We start from the raw sequence: 22,445 nt of genomic DNA, 5'->3' as shown, positions 1-22,445 counted from the left end.
AGAGGCCAAGATAAAGGACCGCAGTAGAACTTAACTGAAAGTAGTGTTGTTTGAAGGAAAGCTGAAGATACATTCCTACTGACTTCTCCTTCGCCAACTAAGTTTTAGTCTGGGAATATTCCTCTAAATACAGCCACAGAGCTATTGATGTTGGTGAGAGTTTTGTATCTGAGCACTGCATGGCTATAACAACTTTCTGTTGTAGGCTTCAAGAAAGCCTATAAAACTATAGGCATTTTACAGTGCATGTGTAAGAGAGAAAAAAAGGATTTTGTCTCTTTTTTTTCCCATAAAATTAATTTTTAAGATTATTTTTTACATTTCTACGAGGTGTAGCTTGTTTCCAAACACTCTGTTGCTATGCTTTCTGTTCATTTTATCAGTTCTCACACATATCTCCTAAACCTGGACTACATTGCGTTGGTTTCAGTGACAGCTGATGCTATTTGCAGATCCAGAATCCAAACTCAGTTTTCCTGGTCCCTGTGGTACCGTTTGGGCTCTACTGTGTTGCCTGTGACTGTGGGAGGCTAAACCTATCAGTTGCTTACTTCCGTCTGGACTGGTTGTCTTAGGGAACCCGATATCTCAGAGTGTGCTCAGGTGCAAGTGTTGTGGCTTGAGCAAATCCCCAGCTTCAAGAATGGACGCAGCTGCCCTCAGTTTCACAGAGAGCAGAACTGGTTCTACTTTTAATTTCTTCACTTTGTTAGCTTATTTTAGAACTTCCCAGAAATATGCAATTCTGCAGCGGTTTATAGAAATAAGTCCACTTATGTTTTTGTATTTTCTCCATGGAACTTTTCAGAGAGAGTAGGGGTCTCAGAGGGCAACCCGATCCTTAAGGAAAAATCAACTACTGTTGTTATCTCTTCAATAGGCAAGTATAGTACAGAGCTTGAGGGAAGTGCAGTGAAGGCATTTTGTCATTTGGAAAGCACAGAAACTAATGAGTCATTTCTTTCAAATAGAGGCTTTCCCCAAAGGAAGCTACTAGGACAACTAGCTGGTGTTTGTCATTTTGTACACCTCATTTAAAGTAATCATCGTGATTTCGGAAAGGTCAGGGAGAAGAGGAAAAAATGATGCTGGTTGAAAGCAAATTTTTGCTGTTGACTTTTTTTTGTTTGTTTATTTTGCTTTGCCCATAGTGATAGCATTCAAATTTCACAGGCAGCCTTTGCTTCTCTGGAAAAGAGTACTGCAAAGCATGTGTCTTCAAATGTATCAATAATGTCAGTGGAGAGCTCTGGTAAAAGAGAACTCTGAGAATGAGGGCAAATTTTTGACTGTGTTGAGGGAGGGAATCATAGCGTGTTGCCAATGAGGAATTGAAGAGAAAGGTAAGCTTGAGAAACTCCAAGCATCCTAAGGAAAAAAACCCACCTGTATTCAAAACTTTGAACATCATCCTTTAGTAGCCAACCCCAAGCTTAATTATAAAAAAAATAAAAATTAAAAATTTAATAAATGTCTTGTGATATTATTTTGAAAAAAGTTTTTGATAGCATCACATGAAAAACAGTCAAGTTAGAGAACATGGGAGCTAACAGGAAAAATTCAAATAAGAAATGGATGAGGGATACAGGGACAGGTTGGGACTGAGAACTGCTGAACTGTATACATAAATATGCAAGTAAATAAATCAGCTTAGATTAAAAGAAAGGGATCTATTCATTGCCATAGTTGTTGCAAATTAGGGGGAATCTAGAATAGTTAGGTCTGAAAGGCACTGAGACTTGTTGGTTCAGTTTTTCGACATACAATCTTTGTACTGCTCAGAAAAGTCTTACCCTTCACCATATTAATTTTTGTGATTTATTTTCAGATTAAAAAGAATGGGGTCTAAAACGTCGAGAAAGCCTGATGCTTGGTTGGCTTCTGTGGCATTACCTCTTCTTGTTATCCAGCTGCCTTGTTTTGTTTTGTTTGTTTTTTTCTATCCTACAGTCCAAATATACAGGCTTCATTTTTTTTTTCTTGCTTCAACCACAAATTAATCTTTGCTTTCAAGTACTCAATTTGTGACTGAGAATTACTTCAAATTTAACCCTATTCATGTAATTTATCCCTTTCTAATACAAAATAAGAAATAAAGCTGAAATTGATTATCAATTCTCTCTCTTAACATGGAAAAAGGGATATTATTAAAAAGTCATTATCATATCCATTTGAGTCTTCTAGAGCTATTAAAAGCTTACATTCTACATTAGATGTTAGAACTAACTATACATAGGAATTTCATTTTCAATATTCGATTAGATGCCTCTGAATTTAACCCTAAAATTCATTCTTTTCCTCAATGGGGATCTCTGCAGGTCAGAGGAACTTGTGTTCTGATGGTTTTTTCTTTTCCAGTTTAGGGGTCAGGAGAGAAAGCTAAATGTCTTCAGAGGGATTTAAGTGTATCGCTAATCAGATGAACATTGTGTCTTTTGGTGAGACAGTAATTTGCTCAAGTTTTTTTCATGTGTTTCTCTTTTATATAGCTGATGCTCACTTCCAAGAATTTTTTAAACCTTTTCCCTGCCTTGACGGAGTCAAAGGATTCTTATTTTTCAAGCTGAAATAAATTGCTGAAGCCATGATTTCCCTTTGCAAAAAACATTCAAAAATCTTAAAACACATTTGCTAAGATACTCAGTTGTCATTTAGCTGAAGTCCAAAAGAAAGAATGAAATAACGGGAATGGAAGGCTGATATTAAATGAACAGGAAGCAAGGGTCTTTCTAAGGGGTGTAAAAGAACAAAACAGATTAACTCAGCGGTTTCAGTTGAGTGTCGTTTAGCTTGCTTTTACTTTGTCCCTTTTCCTTCTCAACAAAGTGACTTGCAGTCTTTTCAGATAGAATTAATTCTTCCATCTGTGATATTACTCTTAATGTTGAAGGATTAAAGACCAGCCCGAAACCTAGTGGAATCAATGAACTGAAGAACAATCTCTTCAATATCATGGTTTTTGCTGAAAATATCCAAAGGTATTTTTAACTGATAAACTGTAGGCTTGGTTAAAGTAGGCATTGCATCGGTGTGGAGTAACTCTGACGTGAACAACTCTGAACTTGCAGGGTTCTGAAAATATTTCTAGTATATCTTGTCTAAGACTGAATTATAGCCAGCTTCAGGCAAGGAACAGGTAATACTTATATGGCCTCTGCAGCAGCCTCAAAGTGAAATTAACTCTTGAGTCCAAAGACTTGTGCCAAGTTTTTGGCTATTATATTACACAGTGGAGGTACGCTTTCTCCAGTCATCCATCTATTCCAGTCCTTGAACAGTACTTCATGAGGTATTGAAAGGCAGTTCTGAACGATAATCCTGTAGCCTGTGTAATTCATATGAAAGGCTTCCTGCCCTAAGCTGTGTATCTTCATGTTTTTGGACAGTTCTTCTCCCTTCCAAAACCTATTGAATATGCCATTTTTGTGGATTTTTTCTTTCCCTTTGCCTGTTTTCTGGTAGATCAACAGCACCACTGACTGCATCATTCACCTGTGTTATCTAATGAAAGGAATAAGCACTTAAATATTTCTATTTGGTAGTTTTCGAATCAGATGCAAAAATCACATGTTATTGCGGAATGTTAACTTTTGACTTCTTAATAGTTTACAGTTTTCACAGCTCCTCTAAAAATTAAAATTCAGAAGCAAGAAAAAATAGTTTGTGATTGATTAATTTCTTGATTCTCTTAGAGCGTGATGCATGGATTGCTCATCAATTTTATAGGGTAATGTATCATGCCACTTATAAATATCTCATTATCTTCTCTATGCAAACACGTGTATCAGAAATACAACAGTTGAATGCATGCAGGATTTATATTTCCCTAGGGAAAAGTAAAACCTCAGACTCATTATAGCATCCCAGGCCCCAGCTGGTTGGCATACCAAACATCACCTGGCTTACTGACAGTCTCTTCTAGGTTCAGGGCAGCAGTAACTGCATCCTAATCAGGGTGCTACAGAAATATTCGGCTTGGTCATGGGCAAATCAACATTTTCTCATTCTTTGTGAGAATTTTCCTTTTACTCCTTTATTTACCATGTGAGTTAGAATTTGAATTAATACATGAGGAAAAAATAATTCTTTACTTGTATGGCTTGCTTACGTAAGCAAGAACCATGCAAATGACTTTAACATTCTTGTTATTTCCAGCTTTTTGCTATTTGAAATTTTCATCCTACACGTTCAGCAAATACATTTTTAAACAAAACCAGAGGTATAGTAACTTAGAGGATGGGAGATTCTGGCAAAGGAGCCTGGAAAAAAAACTCTGAGAACCAATAATTTCACTGAGACATCACAGAATCACAGAATCACAGAATGGTTTGGGTTGGAAGGGACCTTAAAGATCACCTAGTTCCAACCCCCCTGCCATAGACAGGGACACCTCCCACTAGACCAGGATGCCCAAAGCCCCATCCAGGCTGGTCCTGAACAATTCCAGGGATGGGGCACCCACGACTTCTCTGGGCAACCTGTTCCAGTGCCTCACCACCCTCACAGTAAAGAATTTCTTCCTAATATCCAATCTAAATCTCCTCTCTTTCAGTTTGAAGATGTTACCCCATGTCCTATCATAACACTCCCTGATAAAGAGTCCCTCCCCATCCTTCCTGTAGGCCCCCTTTAGGTACTGGAAGGCCGTAATAAGGTCTCCCCAGAGCCTTCTCTTCTCCAGGCTGAACAACCCCAACTCTCTCAGCCTGTCCTCATAGGAGAGGTGTTCCAGCCCTCTGATCATCTTTGTGGCCCTCCACTGGACCCATTCCAAAAGGTCCATGTCCTTCCTGTTCTGAGGACTCCAGAGCTGGATGCAGTACTGCAGGTGGGGTCTTATAAGAGTGGAGTAGAGGGGGAGAATCACCTCCCTCGACCTGCTGGCCACATAATTGATTATGTCAGTTATTTTCATAGAACTACCATCTCAGTATTAATCAGGAAATGTAAAGTATTAGGAATTTATAGGAAAAGAAGAGAAAACTAAACAAAGAACAAGCTGAGCATTTCTAAGTCTGAGGTTCACTCATATCTTGAACACCATACCATTCTTAGCCCCTCTTCTTAAAAAGGATGTATTGCGGAAATGGAAAAGATTCAGGAAAAAGCAGCGAGGGCAGTCAAAGGCAGCAAACAGCTTCCATACAAGCTATGCCTTTGTGGGCTGGCCATGTATATTGGGTTTACGTGGCAAGGTAGTGGTGGCAGGGGTTGCAGGGGTGACTTCTGTGAGAAGCTGCCAGAAGCTGCCCTCGTGTCACACAGAGCTAATGCCAGCTGGCTACAAGACAGACCCACCACTGGCCAAAGCTGAGTAGCACCTCTGTGAGTATGTATTTAAGAAAGGGTAAAATCTGCTGTGAAATAGCACCTGGGAGAGAGGAGTGAGAAAATGTGAGAGAGACAGCCCAGCAGACACCAAGGTCAGTGAAGAAGAAGGGGGAGGAGATGCTCCAGGCACTGGTGCAAAGATTCCCCTGCAGCCCATGGTGAAGACCATGGTGATGCAGGTTGTGCCCCTACAGCCCATGGAGGTCCACGGTGGAGCAGATATCCACCTACAGCCTGTGGAGGACCCCACGCTGGAGCAGTTGGATGCCCAAAGGAGGCTGTGACCCTGGGGGAAGCCCATAGTTGAGCAGGTTTTCTGGCAGGACCTGTGACCCCACTGGGGAACCATGCTGGAGCAGTCTGTTCCTGAAGGACTGTACCTGGTGGAAAAGACCCATGCTGGAGCAGTTCATGAAGAACTGCAGCCCATGGGAGGGACTGATATTGGAGAAGTTTGTGGAGGACTGTCTGCTATGGGAGGAACCCCACACTGGAGCAGGGGAAGAGCGTGAGGAGGAAGGAGCAGCAGAGACAACGTGTAATGAACTGACCACAACCTCCACTCCTCATCCCCTTGTGCTGCTCAGGGGGAGGAGGTAGAGAAATTGGGAGTGAAGCTGAGGCTGGGAAGAAAGGAGGAGTGGGGGCAAGGTGTTTTCAGATTTGTTCTTATTTCTCATTATCTTACTCTGTTTAATTGGCAATAAATTAAATTAATTTCCCCAGTCGAATATGTTTTGCCTGTGATGGTACCTGGTAAGTCAAGATCTCCGTGTGCTTATCTCAACTCATGAGGTTTTTTTTTAAATTTTCCCCCCTGTCCTGTTAATGGAGAGGAAATGATAGAGCAGCTTGGTGGGTACCTGGCAGCCAGCCAAGGTCGACCCATCAAAAACAGACACGGAGATAAGAAGCATGGAGGAGACAAGGATATAATAACTCTAAAATCATGAATGCCATGGCAAAAGGAGATAGTGTTTCTGCTTCTTTCAGTACAAAATCTAGGAGCATCAAATGAATCTATGAGAAGCCTGTAACAAAACAGGCAAAAGAGAAGACAGTTCTTCATGCAATGGGAATCAGAACCAAGGAGCTTGCAGATAGGCAATCCTGTGAATCATAAAAGTTTACAAAGGCTCAAGGGAGGAATGTACAAGTATTTAGAAGAAGTATCTGTTAGGGATTAGCAAACACAGAAAACCACATCCAAATCTAGAAATCAGCTGAATGGAAAACAGCTGGAAGCTAGGAAAGTACTCAGGGGAAGTATAGTAAGTGTTCAAGGTAAGGCTGTGGATGGGGCTTTGAGCAACCTGAACTAGTGAAAGATGTCCATGCTTACAGCAGGGGCGATTGGACTCGATGATCTTTAAAGGTCCCTTCCAACTCAAACCATTCTATGATTCTATGATTCTATATGGTTGTCCCTGTTTTCACTCTCCTCAAGCAGATGGCTATAGCCATTGATGGAAACCATGGAATACCAGATCAGATGAACCCCTGTGCTTGCCCAGTACTGATATTTTTATGAGGAAATATAAGAATGAAGCTTATAGATAGCTACAGTTAGACAAGGTGGATCTCACTCAGATTTCTGAGAGGTAGGAAAAAAGTCGAACGTGCATATTTCAGGGGGAAGAAAGGGGACAAATGTTCCTCCTGGAAAATGCATCAGCTCTGACATCACCTTTGTCCATACAAGCAGACATCTGGGTACAAATGGTGAACATCATAATTACTTTGAAAGCACTGCTCTGAAAAGACTATATAAACATTGGGAAATAGGATCTTTCAACATATTGAGAACAAGAACAAAGTACAACACAAAATAAAATTATGTCTTTGCTAGATCATTTCTAGTCAATTTTCTTCAAGGATCAGGTCACAGGCAAATCTTCATCATTGAAAGGAGCAAGCAGTTTAGAGGCAAGTGCTTCGGTACATGAAAGGAAACACATTAAAATTGCCTCAAAGACTGTGGGTGACTTGTTTTCAGGCTGGTATTTTTGGATAGTTTATTAAAGTATTTTTATTTTGTGTTTTTGAGGGATAATACATTTTGTCTTGGAAAAATAGTTCATCCAAAACAAAAAGCATCTTTTTTTTTTTAAACCTGTTGCATTAATATTCAACCTCCCATTGCATTAATAATCCAAAATTAGTGTCTAAAGAAGTGTGATGTGAGAGAAGTGAAGGGATGAAATTCTTGCATCACAGTCTAAATTATTATTTCAAGTTTTGACAAATAGATTAGTTGTCATCTTATTGATGGAGATAAAACAATATCTGTGTTACCTGAAACATAAAGGTCCTTGCATCAAACTTTATGATTTTCCTTATGTAGAATCAAAAAAAATCGTAGAATCGTTTAGGTTGGAAAAGACCCTAAAGATCATCGAGTCCAACCATTAACCTAACACTGCCAAAACCACCACTAAACCATGTCCCTTAGTGCCATATAAACATCTTTTAAATGCCTCCAGGGATGGCAACTCAACCACTTCCCCGGGCAGCCTGTTCCAATGTTTGACAACCCCTTCAGTGAAGAAATTCTTTCTAATATCCAATCTACACCTCCCCCGGTGCGACTTGAGGGCATTTCCTCTTGTCCTATCGCTTGTTACTTGAGAGAAAATACAGACCCTCAGCTCGCTACACCCTCCTTTCAGGTAGCTGCAGAGAGCAATAATGTCTCCCCTCAGCCTCCTTTACTCCAGGCTAAACAACCCCAATTCCCTCAGCTGCTCCTCACAGGACTTGTTCTTGAGACCCTTTATCAGCTTCATTGCTCTTCCTTGGATGTGCAAATCTACTTACCATCTAAACAATTTTGAAAAACAACTGGCATTTACCATCTTCGACTATTTTGACAGCTTGCAGGGAGAGGTTACTCACCACTGCTGTTAACTACCGGTTTCATCCCTGTTTTCTCTTAGAACTGCTTACTGAATGCCAGAGGGTGTTTGCAGTTTATTACCACTCACTTATAAGTAACTGTAAAATGCTATACAGAAGTCAAAGGTCTTCTTTACTGAGTCCCCCCAAAATAAGGATTTCAGCATGGAAATCTGCCCAGTTTCTTTTACAGTGAACACTGACACAAAGAATTTATTTTATTCTTTGCAATCTTGTCCTCTCTCAGGTTCCTTTTGTGTACTTTGATCATCAAATGGTCTTACAGACTGCCAAGCTTCTTGCTACTGGTGTGTTTGAAGAAAGATTTTGCATTTAGTTTTAATTCTTTTTACCAGTTGCCCTTCAAACTCTGTTTTGGACCCTCCTAGTTATGTTTTTTACATTTAATCTGCCAGAGTTCATGATCATTTCCTTTTCCTTAGGTTTGATACAGCTTAAGCCTCCTGAGGGGTGCCTTGTTGCTTTTAGTAACCTCCCTTATCTGCTGTTCAGTCCTTATGACTTTTCCACCCTTTCTAAAAATACTTTTTGAAAAAAATCTGTGGCATGCATTCAGCAGTGCTGCTCCTTCAACAACCTCCACGCTCTCTGTAAGGTTTTCATTCTCTTAGATGCTCGTTTTAAACAAATTTCTTCATCTTTGTGTGACTCTGCCTCTTGAAAGAGCAAACTTGAGGCATATCTTTTTGGTTTCTGTTACTCCTGTAGGGATACAGTGTTTGTATAGATTCACATGAGAAGTTTTGAGCCAAGCCATGTCCGATAGTCAGGACGAGGTTGAGGAAGGCGTCCTACTTTGTGGGCTGCCTTCACAGCTGCTTCAAGATGTCCTTATCAATGGCCTCATAAAAATGTGATCTCTGTGTCATGTACCAATGTGAATCTTTATAAGGGTAATTGAAGGCTCCTACTATTCTCGTGTTTCCTGACCTTTCTGCCTCTAATCTCTCGCAGCATAGCAGTCAGTGCTGCCATCCTACCTGGGTGGTCAGTAATGTCTTATGTTCTTCCTATTTAGACCTTGGATTTTGGTCCCTAAGGACATTGAGGCACTTGAGCAGGTAGGTAGTTTGTCAGTTTTGATTCTTATCAAATTGGGCTTCTCTGATCCAGTGACTGTTAAGAGGACATGTGTACACATGAGACCATGAGGCAGGAAGGGAGCAGCAACAGAGTCCAGGGAAAGTGGTTCTTGCTCCGGGGATTCACCCAGATTTTCTCCACAAGCAGAGGAGAGAGGGAGGCTCTTCTAAAGAGCAATTAATGCCACTTTCTTTGGAACAAGACGAGACAGTTTATTCTTAAAGTTAGATTGATTGCCTCTAAGTTATTTTTCCGTTTGCAAAATACTTATTCAAGGTCTCACTGATGAAGGACTTAAGTCCCTAGAGTGTATTGCCAGGGAAATATAAGTCTGTGGCGTACACTGATTCCTTCCTCCTGCTGAAATCAGTCCAATTAAGTCTCTCTTAAATTTTGAGGATAGAGCTTCTTAGCTGGTAGGGATCACAAGGGGAAAGCAGAAGAAATAGGATACAGTGGTTCTGGTGCTTGGTCCGAGGGCCTATTTTTATATTAAACAGTTAATGGTAAGAGAAATCCTTGGAATGGAGACTGTCTGCCAATAAAGTAACTTTACTCCTCAGCTCTCTCAGTCTTGGGCTAGTTCTGCTTAAGCATGGAAGCACAGTTCCAAGCGCCTGAAGGATTTGGAAGTCTAGATTTTGAGGGTTAAAAATTCTACTCTTTTCAGGGAGAATGGATTACTTCTTTACATAAAAAGAGATGTACACACAAGGATGAGGCAAAGAAAGAGAGAGTCGTGTTTTTATGCCGGATGCATATGAAAGAACCTAACAACCCTTAAGTAGCTCAGAGAGATACATTATTACTGGTCCATATCAGTTACATTGATTCAGAAATAGAAATAACTGGTTTTGCCTAACACTTAAATAATTGATTAATCTAAGACTATTTCTGTAAGATGACAAGCACTATCTACCATTCCAGTTGTAAAGGTGTAGACACTAAACCATCTCTTCTTTGAAGGTGAGGAAAGCTATGGCAGACCATGACAGCTGGTGAACTGCCTATAAATACATAGAAGATGGTTTCAGCAGCTGCTGTGACTTACCAATTTAAAATCAACTTTCTTATGCACTGGAAGACAAAAAGACGAATTCTTGATGAATGCCCCAATTGAGTATTGGTCATTATCAAATTTAGTAGACAGTTGATGGAGTTGCAGTATTACTGCCAGAGTTCTTTAATGCTAGGTTAGAGGCAACTCCTTGAGGGCTTCCTAAGCACAGAGTATGCTGTTTTGTTATGGACTTTTTTTATGACCATACTCAGAGGAAGTATTTAATGGGTGACAATTCGTATACTCGAAGTCAATTTTCAGTGTATATGACCCTGTGGAATATGTTTCATAAGCAACAACATAGGGATTTTATTGATAACCTTTTTTAAAAAAAAATTAATGTAGAAAATTTTATATTACTTTTACTTAGCAAAAATATTAACCTTCTACTGATATGTGTTCCTCTTTAACAACCCAATGAAGCTGCTTAAACTGACAACTCCCACTACTGCCAGAATTATTGCTTATCTGTAATCTCATATATCTAAGCATTTATATTGTTTTGTTACATTTCATATTATGTAGATTTTCATACTGTAGTTTCTGAGCAGCTTTCTGAAGTGCAGAAAGCAATGTGACTAGCAGCCATGATATCTATTCTTGCATCTATTCCCTATGGGAAAAACGAGAATAGTGGAGATGCTTTGAGTTTATAAATGAAATCAAAGCTGAAAATAACTTTTGCACATAGATGCCCTTTGGTTATTCAGGAAATACGTTCCAAACACTTAGCTCTGGAGAAAATGTTGTCTCTAGTGCTGATGAGTTTCACCTTCTCTGTAAAAAATTTCAGCATGTCAGAGGAAGAGCACTGTTGGCAACATTGCTAAAGTTGGCCTTTCAGTTAACCTTGGTTGAAACGATGACGTACTTGAAGATAATAACTGAGACCTCAGGCAAGAATAAATACTGTACAGACAGCCGGCTCAGGAAGCAGAGGACATATTTGCTACCCAAACAGTAGACAACATTATTTGAAGGAGCCGCTACAACATTTTGAACTTCTTGGTGTTTTCTAAGTGCTGAAGGCTACAAACCCAAATATGCTATATTACCTTGCTCAGCTCTGAATACTTCATGAGATAATGTGATCACTGCCCACTGGCATGTAATGGAGGACTTCATGTCAATGAAGAAAAGCAATCCATCTGACAGGCTGATGTCACTAGCTGTGGGTGCCTCTAGCAAAAAGATTATTTCCGACTGACTTTTAGGTCTATCCTGATAAAGTACCAGCTCTAATGCCATGCTCTGGCTAAATAGAAATACTAACCAGCTAAGAAACTTTTCCAGCTAGAGGGATCGTTTTTTGTGGTATGGGCATCTCACTGCAGTCCAGCCACTAAAGCTAACATAAGAATTAGTCTGACTCCTTCCCACATCCTCCAGTTGTTCTAAATAGATAAAAAGCATCTCTCCAAATATCCAAGAAGTCATCACTCCATGCCAAATTTTTCTCCTAAGTTACATACCTATTATTTTTAAGTCTGTGGGAGTTGCTTTTCTATAAACATGGCTGGAATTTGGCTCTTAATAGTGACTGTGTTTTCACTCTTTCTAATGTAGGTCAAGAGAATAAATTAAACGATGACATTGTGCTGCTTACTGTGGCATCCCCCAGGAGTTTGTGTGGTCCCTACTGATTGCCTTGAATCATTAATCAAAGGGTAACTGCGCTGCACAGCCCACAATATATTCTCAGCTGGCACATGTATTGATGATGCTGCACCAAGAAAAAAGACTTAATTGCATTGACAGTACAGTTTTTTCACAGTTTAGAGTGTTTATCAAAATTGTGCTTGTAGCATCTAAAAATACTGTAATTAATGCAGCTTTTGGCCTCTTCGCACACTGTTTTCTTTTTAGTTTCTTCTGTTAAAGAAGACAGCTGTTTGCTAGGAAAACAAATTCATCTCTTTTCCTTCTCTCTCTCGCCTCCTGTTTTGTATTTGAGTGCATCAGTAGGAGGCTCACAGTTTGTTGTAAATGTTCATTCACAGTTTCTGCAGATTCCTACATTCATATTCACAAAGGCAGAATATTTCAAGATGTCCTTCATATCAAGTTACTGTTACTTCACATCAGACGTGCGGAATACAAAATACAGATTTCAGGGTCTTTGCTTTCCAAGGCAAAACAATGATCCTTAGGGAACAAAAACCACTGTCCTCAAGGAGGGTGTGACAATTTGGGTCAGCCATTTCTTCATTCTTAAATTGTTTCCTTTCATTCCCAATCTAAACGTGGCTTGCGGGTATTAACATGCACAGTATATTACAGAATAAGGAAAGCAGACCTTCTTTGATCAGATAAAGCATTTGCGAGAGAAGGTGAGGGAGACTCTGGTGCATCGGCTTGTAACACCACTCGGGAGCTGGGCCTTGGCTTCTGGGCAGGCAAAGATGGGTGCTTTTCTTTTCCCTATTAAATATTTAGGCTGCAAGAAAAAGAAAGGGCACAAAAGCATGCCACGTGGTTTGGGCCACTGCCATGGGCTGCTGGTCCTGTGCTGGGGAGCCTGTGCACATATGGGGACCTGCAAGCCCCTGAGAAAACCAACCTGCTTAGCGGCGAGCAGGCTGGGAGTGAGGGAGCAGCGTATGCCCTCCTGTGCCGAGAGCAACAGGAGCAAAGGGAATTTGTAATGGAAAGAGATCTGACTTAGATTAAATACTGGAAAAAAACAAACTGTTTGTGCATCAAGAAAAAGGAGATTTTAACATCTGTTTTGCTCACACCTCTACAGAAAAATAGTATTATCATGATTCATTTTTGTCATCCATCTGCTACCATTAACTATCGTAAAGTGCTTTGCTACTTCAAATATCCGCATCAGGTTTTAAAATGTTCCAGTTCCTACATATTGCCTTGTAAATCTTGTATTACAGTGAAGAAGGCTGTGTATGTAGCAGAGCTTTGCAAGGCTGCAATTTCGTTGAAATGGCTATTATTACCTTATAGACTGCAAGGGTAAAGCTCAAGTGGTGCAGTATATGAAATCCTAAGGTTAAATAATGGACTTTGCCATAACGTTACACTGGATTTTATACTTCTGCTGCTGATGTAGGACTTGCAGCTCTATTAAGACACGGGTCTATTGAAAATCTTAATCATTGTCTGGCATAAAAGCCTGCACGGTGTACACACACAGTGCCAAGGCTCCAGATAGCAGAGGAGGTGGAATTATCTTGAGTTCATCAAATGTCTTCTGCTTTGTGAATGAAGGCATTCGGATCCAAGCTGCCATTACGTTGCTAGTGTACAGTGCATGTGAGAAACTTTTTAAAGTTTATTAGGCTAGACGGCAGCTCCAGAAACTATTTAATTAAATGATCCTATGACAGCTTTTATAGCTAAGCATTAAGATCTGCAATGTTTAAAATGGTGCCTGTTAAGCAGTACTGGAGCTGGCATCAAGTAAGATTCTGGTCCTGCAGTGGAGCCTGCACCCACCTAAGCCTATGCCCACCACAAGAAAAGCTGTATGAATTAACAACACATAAATAGCACTAAAGAAGGAAAATAAACATAATTAAAGAATGAAATCCACAATAGTTAACAGAGAAAATTAATGAAAATCAAATCTATTTTAAATAATTAAGCTTTTAATGAAGATGCTCTTAGATTTAATAGACATTCAATGCATTTAAACCTTTCTTTCTCCTTCAGTATGTTAAGGCGGTATTTTGTATGGGGTGGAATAACATGAAAATTTCTGTATGGTAGTCTTCAAGAAAATGTATTGAACAGACAGATTAGTTAGGCTGTTGGTTGCTATAATCTTCCAGAATCATTTGAGTTGAATGTCTTTGGAAACAAGATGTCGCTTTCTTTTCCAGTACAAACTCAGCTCTTGGAAGTGCTGCCTTACAGATTAGATTAAATGTAATGCATGTAGATTTTGAGTCTTAAAACCACTGAAGAGGCAAGATGTCCCTAGAATTGAGTGTGCAGCTTGCGCTGACATTTCTTTTCATTCATTAGCAAGACAGCATTAAACTGTAGTGGTTATGCCACTGCTATTAAAATTACGTCAGGACTTCCATTTAAAAGAGGTGAAAAAAACATACACCAAACATTCTGTACCTGATCCAAGATCAGCTGTTCAAATCAATAGTGGTCTTTGCATTGCAAGATTTTTTTTCTTTGTATAATGTGGAGAAGGATGGGTGCAGCTTATGAATTTTCCTTTGTCTCTGTTATGGAAAACTATAGAAAGAAAATTATTTTGTAACTGAAAACTATTTTCTGCCTTCAAAAAGCATGGCACTGTAAGGTGTTAGATGAATAGGAGCAAACCCTTGCTTTGTGTCGAGCTGTTGTTTTGATTTATGACTGTAAGCTGCGGCTGAGGTTTTTGCAGCCTTTCAAAGAGGCTGTCATTACGGATGAGAATACTGACATTTGAAAGGCCTCTTACCTGCTGATGCTGGGAAGTGCCGAGACTGGCTCCCCTCTCCCCCAGCCATGCCCAGCTTCATTCACTTCTTAGCAGAGACCCCCTTGTCCTTCAGTTTAGCAGAATGGCAGAAAGGGAAAAAGCACTCATTAAAGCTTAACATAAATATGTATGTGGACTTTCAAATAAGTGAAGCAGCAGCTTTATAGCCAGTTGTCTGTCAGCCTCCTCTTTCACTGGCTTCCCCAGACAGTGGGCAGTGAGGCAAGTCTGGTGTACCATGGGTGGCTTCAGAAAGCTGCCCACAGCCTGTGTGGATCTCCTGTCCTGAGGGCAAATGCTCTGCTTGCAGCCCAGCGTTGGGCTGCCTGTGAAACCTCCCACCTCTCCTTCTCCTTTCCCCAACCCACACATGGCAAACATCTTCCCCAGTGCAGCTGGAGGGATGCCGTAATGCCATCTCACTGCGGCAATGTATTCCTGGCACTACTAAAGGGCACCTACAGAAAAGATGGGGAGGGACTCTTTATCAGGGAGTGTGGTGATAAGATGAGGGATAAAGGTTTTAATCTGAAAGAGGGTAGGTTTAGATTAGATATTAGTAAGGAATTCTTTACTGTGAGGGTGGTGAGGCACTGGAACAGGTTGCCCAGGGAAGCTGTGGATGCCCCATCCCTGGAAGTGTTCAAGGCCAGGCTGGATGGGGCTTTGAGCAGCCTGGTCTAGTGGGAGGTGTCCCTGCCCACGGCATCCCATGATCTTTAAGGTCCCTTCCAACCCAAACCATTCTATGGTTCTATGATTCTACTATCGCACAAGAAGCAAGTGTCAAAGAGATCAGAAAAGAAACCATAAATTCTGGACCAGGATCAACCTGAAAGAGAAAATGCAGTTTGCAGCTTGTTGGTTACAGTTTGTTTAACGCAGGATCACCTTTATATGGGCAGGCTGAGCTTTTTGCCACTGTCCTTGCCCCTTCCGTGACCCAGCAATTTGCAGAACCTTTGAAAAAGATTGTCAGCCTTAATGAAAATACAGAAGTAAAACAGCGATTTCAAGTTCAACCTTCACTCTAACATTACTACTAGCCTGTTTGATTTAGGCAGGCTTTTGTCCCATGCTATTTTTAAAACACTTAGTAATGTCAAATGCTAAAATACAGGTGCTATTACTGATTTTCAAGCTGTACTGTTACACTAACATTACAATTCTTAAAATACGCCTGTCTAATGTTACCACTGAGATGAAGTTTGGGTGGGAACTCCACAGGAATCGGTTCTGGGAAAGCAGAAACCAGGCTAGGCTGCAAGCCGTTCCTGTCAAGCAGCTATTCAGATAACTGCAGCGCCAATTGCTTTACAAAAAGCCAAATTGTTATTTTCAATAACCGGCTGCTGCACAATACGTCTGCCGGTATCAACGTCTAGTGATAAAAAGTGATCTAAGGCTGATGTCTGTTATACTGAAAAAAGAAAATGGATTTTTTTCACGATGTATGCACTTTGGAAAAAGGAGTTTTGAACAATTCACCATATAAAAGCTTAGTCTTTTCCTGCTCTTTAACACAGAAGAGTAATTTTGAGTGATATTTCAGCCGTCAGTAGATTTCAAATGTTGTTTTTATTCCTCATTTACATCACACACTAAACTCCTTTGGCAGTCGCAGAAGTTATGGACAGTGCTGAATGCTGCATCTCTTGTTCCTTACTAGCCTAACACATTATTTTGTATGTATGAATGACATAGTTATCAAAAATGTAAAGGTTTTGAACAAAAATAACAGAAATTTACTACAGCATCTATGATATTTTATTTTTCCTTCAATCATGGATTAACTTATCGCACATTCAGGTGATGTGTGCTTGGAAGACTGCAGGACCATTGTGAAACTCAGGAGGAATTCATGTGAAGTAATATGCATTTCCCTTGAAATATAGAAAGAAACTTATACCAGCACTCCTTTCTAGGGGAAAGGCAAACAAACCAACCCCCAACAAACCAACAAAAAAAAAAAAAGAAAAGAAACAAAATAGTTCAATGTGCATGACTGAAAACTGCTTTATGTCCTTGTCCTTCTATGACTATGAGTTTTTGAAGTTTAGCAGCACGAGGTGCTGTTTGTGGAGTTATAGTGTTTATTGCCCTTAAATACAGACTCCACATCTTTCCATCAGTCTATAATAAATTGGTAAATTATAGTCATTGGACTAGCACTCCATAATCCACAGGGCTAATAATCATGGGTCACAATCCTTCCTCTGCTTGGATATTCCTATGATTTCTGTGGGTTTGGATCAGATCCTGTTATTAATACAAGTGTATTAATCTTTCCACGCTCTAACTTATCTTGAGCACATGTGTACAAATTTGTCTTGCCACTCACCACTGCAGCATTTCAGGTGTTTCTGGGGCATCACTGCAGTTCACCACTGTGTAGCCAAGATTACTATGGGGCTTTGTTTCTGTATTACCCCCACACAAACAATTATGAGCTGAATCCAGATGAGACCGTTTCCTAATTGGAGGCCGTTTCCTAAAGTGACATTTTTCTCCTGTCTTTCTGAATACAAGAGCACCACCCCTCCCTGCAGACTTAGAATCATAGAATCATAGAATCTTCATGGTTGGAAAGGACCTTTGAGATCATCAAGTCCAACCAAACAACCTACAATCTCTGCCACTAGAGCATGCCCTGAAGTGCCACATCTAGACGTTTCTTAAACACCTCTAGGGATGGTGACTCAACCACCTCCCTGGGCAGGCTCTTCCAGTGCCTGACCACTCTTTCAGTAATTCCTCCTAATATCTAACCTAAGCCTCCCCTGCCACAACTTCAGACCATTTCCTCTGGTCCTGTCATTATTCACCTGGGAGAAGAGGCCAACACCCACCTCTCTACAACCTCCTTTCAGGTAGTTGTGGAGGGCAATGAGGTCTCCCCTCAGCCTCCTCTTCTCCAAGCTAAACATGCCCAGCTCCCTCAGCCTCTCCTCATATGACCTGGTCTCCAGACCCCTCACCAGCCTGGTAGCTCTCCTCTGGACACGCTCCAGCACTTCTATGTCCCTCTTGTACAGAGGGGCCCAGAACTAAACACAGGACTCGAGGTGAGGCCTCACCAGTGCCGAGTACAGAGGCACGATCACTTCCCTGCTCCTGATGGCCACGCTATTCCTGATACAAGCCAGAATGCTGTTGGCCTTCTTGGCCACCTGGGCACACTGCTGGCTCCTGTTAAGCTGGCCGTCCACCATCGCCCCCAGGTCCTTTTCTGCTGGGCAGCTTTCCAGCCACTCTTCCCCAAGCCTGTAGCGTTGCTTGGCATTGTTGTGACCGAAATGCAGGACCCGGCACTTGGCCTTATTAAACCTCATGCAGTTGGCCTTGGCCCATCGATCCAGCCTGTCCAGGTCCCTCTGTAGAGCCTTCCTACCCTCAAGCAGATCAACACTCCCACCTAGTTTGGTGTCATCTGCAAACTTACTGAGGGTGCACTCAATCCCCTCATCCAGATCATTGATAAAGACATTAAACAAAGCTGGCCCCAAAACTGAGCCCTGAGGGACACCACTGGTGACCGGCCGCCAAGAGGATTTCACCCCATTAATCAGAACTCTCTGGGCATGGCCATCCAGCCATACTTCCTGGTATGTTGGGTCCCCCAGGCAACCAGTGTGTTTCAAAATATCAGAAGCTGCACCAGACTCTGTTAACAAGGTAGAGCCATTCATTCCATCTACAGCTACCCCATTAGGGTTGGTATTGTAACTCCCCCCAGCTGATCATACTTTAATCTAATAATGTGTCCCAAATGGTCAAGCAAGGGGATGTGCCCAGTCTTAAAATCTGTCTGCTAGTGGGGCTGAAAGGGTTGCCTTTGTTGATTAGTATGCCTGTCCCTTATCACGCAAAGGGCCGTATGGACTCCAGGGTCGTGGGGGTGATGTACTTTCACAAGGTGTAGTTACAGGTGGAATGGGCTCATCCCAAATGTCTCTGTGCCAGTCTTCAGGGCCCCATTCTGATATCTGTCTTCTGGTTCGTACTGCAGCCACTCTACCTATTGTACCCAGTCACTTCTGTTTAAGCTTCTCAATTATCTTCTTGTAAGAGTTGTGCTCCTTGAGTTCCCGTCTCCTCTCCTGTGTTTTCTCCAACATCACTATAACAGTTGCCTTAACCCGAGCCAACTCACAGTTTGCTTTTTTTCCCCTCCCATTTTTTTATATCTGAAACTTCTTTCTTCAGTCTCTCCTCCCAACCTCATCATCCTCTCCTAGCAGCAGCTGTTTTTAGCCCTTCTGCAGCAAAGGTACACTCCTGGCCTGGTACTCCCCAGCGTGATCCTCACAGCATTTGCTTTGCTCCCCTAATGCCCTGCTCTTATCTTCACATGCTCTCACGCGCTGCTGTCTGCTGCCCAACATTCCTCCAACCCAGACCACCCTCCCGATTAACTCCTCCTTTCCCGTAAGCAGTCCACTCTTCCTAAGGCCCTCAAAAACTCATGCAACTTTACTTGAAAGACCTTTAAAAGCCTTGAATGTCCAGGGGTCAGCGCCCTGCTGTCATACCCACACTTCTACCGTAGAAGCCATAGTAGTCTCTCTGCTTTAAAGACCATGACTGTTTTCGCTGTGGATGTGAAAACTCCTTCGCTGTCCTGCTTTGGCATTCATGGGTTATGACCTTTTTACCAACCTGGTATTTCAGTGTTCTTGTTTGCTGTGTGTGACAATGATACAATTTCTATTTCTGCTCCATGCAGGCTCTCACATTCTTGCTTTTATAACCTTGGTTGTTGAGTTCCCTGTGTTCTCCACCACGACACCTTTTGCTGCTTGCAGGACCCACCTGTTGCAGAGAACAGGACTGATTTTCCACTAATTTTACTACACAAAACTAGTCAGAGAATTGCTAGCATTTCCGTTGTGCTAGGAAATTTTTGGGATCACTTACATGTGTATCAATATGCACAAAGTCACAAGGAGGACAAAATTGATGCGGAATCAGTCCTTGCCTGGAATCTCGCATGGTAGGTAGACTCTTCTGACTGGTGCTCATTGTGGTGCCCATGTATTATTTTACCTTCATGTTTTTCTTTACATAGTGAGTTTTACGGGAAAACACTCGTTGTGTAGTCTGAATAAATTTTGGGTTTTTTTTCAGAATTCACTTTACAGACAGTCGTGCCTCCACAACTACATTATGTGTCAGTGAAATGTGGTTTTGTGAGGTGGACTTAGTTTTGCAGCAGCTTTGCAACCTGCTCATATTGCAAAGTATTTAGTTCCACTAATCTGCTCAGCTACTGAGAGACCACGGCAGCTGTGTTCTGCAGTGGAAATAGTGATGGTCAGCAGCGGTGACTGGGTTTTTCTGTGCTGGGTGTTGTCCACTTGTAGCAAAAGTTAAGTGGAACTGAAGTGGTTTACGGGCTGTTTCAGCTGTATCATGAGAATTACAATTACATTCCTCATTCAAAGGTTTCAGGAATGAACAAGTCTGTCAAGTCACTAAAATTATTAGGGAGTTACACTGATTCTTTTTTTAGCGGGGAAAAGCTTGGAATGGAAATTACAAGTAAAAAGGCTACAAACTAAGAAGAAAAAAGTTGGGATTACTTTAAGATTTGGAGTGAGGTTTTCTTTAGTGAATCTGGAGGGGAGTTGTCTATTATTCCTATATTGTCTATTAGTCCTATAACAAGCACTACAGGGAGCCTAGTTATAAGTGTTGGCGATGCAAAATTCAATTTAATCGTGCTTTTTTATCTTGTCTGTGTTCATCAAGATTGAGCAAACCTGTGGAATTAATGAATTGTACGTCATTTCCCATGTATGGCAACAATGTCATTTTTTTACTACTTGCCATCACAAGTGTCTTTGGCTTACTTTTAGCAAATATCCTCTGCAACGTGCTGGTTTTCAGATGTTCCCAATAGATCTAAAATTGTTAAAGCAATGTTTTCTGTTCTCTTGTCAGAACTGCCAGTTTTGACAAGGAATATACGCTGCATTTGCCACCTTTGTTTTGTATTTTACACATACTTTGGTCAGCTAAACTGGTTTTGTCTCTCTCCTTTTTTTCTTATTGATGACAAATGTGCAATTCTGGAAGTCTTAGGCTATTCGAGACCCCCTTCCCACTTGTAACTGAAATATTGGTGATAATTTACTAGAAATTATTCCTTGCAGGTTTGGTTTGTAGGATACCCAGGTGTCTTAGTGGCATTTGTGGGAGGAAAAAACTGCAATATATGTTCTGGCTTACCAGAGCTTCCTGATTTATGGTGGCCAAAGTCTGCCAGTTAACCCCATTTGATTAAGGATTTCCAAAGGAATAGGGAAATTGGTACAAGAGATTACATTATCATCTTCATTCCTTCTTTATGGTGTTTTTTGGGAGGATCCACTTGTGGGTTGCATGGTTTGCATTCATGGATTCTTTAGGATTTATCATATGCATAATCATACGTGTATCTAGCAACATGACTGAAGTCTCTTTCATCCTCTCCCTGACCTATACATTATAACATGATACACAAATGAGTGTTGACACTAAGAAGTCAAGCTTGGATTATTTTCCACCTTGTACTCCTGTTTGATTTTGGATAACTTTCTGAGAACAAAAGGTATACTTTCATTATGTATCTACCTAAACCCCAAATAACTCAAAAGGGTGCTTGCAGGGACTTTGTCCTCAAAACTGAAACTTGCTATTAAAATTGTCCAGACTATACCTTTCTTTAAAACATGTAACACCCCCCCCCAAAAAAACCCAACAGCATACAGACAGCCATTATCGGAAATGCATGAATTCCATATCGAATTTAGATCATGGAATCATAAAAAAAACACCAACAATAAATCCTTATAGAAAATAAGGGCTATGTATTTCCTGGTTTTGGTAGACAATATTCTTATTTCAACTATGGCATAATTTTAGTATCTTATTTTGCTTTAATGGAAAGTGACATTTTGAAAGAACAGGAAATGCATATTTAGTTCTGATGTCACCTGTTTATTCTTATACTAAATTTGTGTAACAAAAAACATCATTTCACTCAGATTTGCAGAGAAACAGTACTCCACTGAAGAAGGATACAAACCCCCTTAACCCTGGTTCCATTTTTAGGTAGCACTAGCGAGAAGATGAAGTGCTTTACTGTAAAGGCATAGGGTGCATTTACAACAGATTAAATAAATGAGCTAAGCTCTCTGGTTTTCCTCTTCTTTGACCCAGCTATTGAATCACTTGTAACATTTCTTGAACTGGATTGGAAGACAAAAACATGTACTTTAAAAGGACTAAATTAAAGGCTTCAATTATCTGAGAGACGGGCAGATACAAAATGTTCATTCTTCACAGTCTGTGCTTTCATTTGGAAGTGCTTGTGCCTTCTGTCCAAAGAACACGAAATTTACGTTTATGACAATACACGTATGTATTGTAATGGATGTATTTTTGACAGTATGTGTATGCCAAGGTTTGCAAATTTAGGTTAGCAAATATTGTTATTCATCCTTGTCTAAAGCAAATATTACTGGACTTGATAAATTATGAGTATATTAGAATGTTAGTAAACGTAGAGTTTATACGTTTGTATTTAAGAATAGTTGATGTCTTCACTTCGAATGTCCGTTCTCATTTTAC

The 22,445-nt window shown here is 40.7% G+C and overlaps 1 protein-coding gene across 5 annotated transcripts in view; it reads left to right on the top strand.

Annotated features, from left to right (window-relative positions):
- Positions 1–22,445, top strand: part of FGF14 (fibroblast growth factor 14) — a 425,616-nt gene that overhangs the window by 154,274 nt on the left and 248,897 nt on the right. The window contains exon 1 of one of the 5 annotated variants that reach the window (XM_063337151.1): positions 19,610–19,824. The exons of 3 other annotated variants lie outside the window; for them this stretch is intronic. In XM_063337151.1, coding sequence (XP_063193221.1) covers positions 19,749–19,824 — 76 coding nt within the window. In that variant the 5' untranslated portion in view covers positions 19,610–19,748. Of the gene's footprint in view, positions 1–19,609; positions 19,825–22,445 lie in introns of those variants that run through there. One more of the 5 variants, XM_063337158.1, reaches the window with a different exon arrangement.

This window comes from Chroicocephalus ridibundus, chromosome 1, assembly GCF_963924245.1.
Source record: "Chroicocephalus ridibundus chromosome 1, bChrRid1.1, whole genome shotgun sequence".
In the NCBI taxonomy this organism is placed as follows: domain Eukaryota; kingdom Metazoa; phylum Chordata; class Aves; order Charadriiformes; family Laridae; genus Chroicocephalus; species Chroicocephalus ridibundus.
The sequence above is the reverse complement of the archived record's forward strand: the minus strand, read 5'-3'. Positions and strand labels throughout refer to the sequence as shown.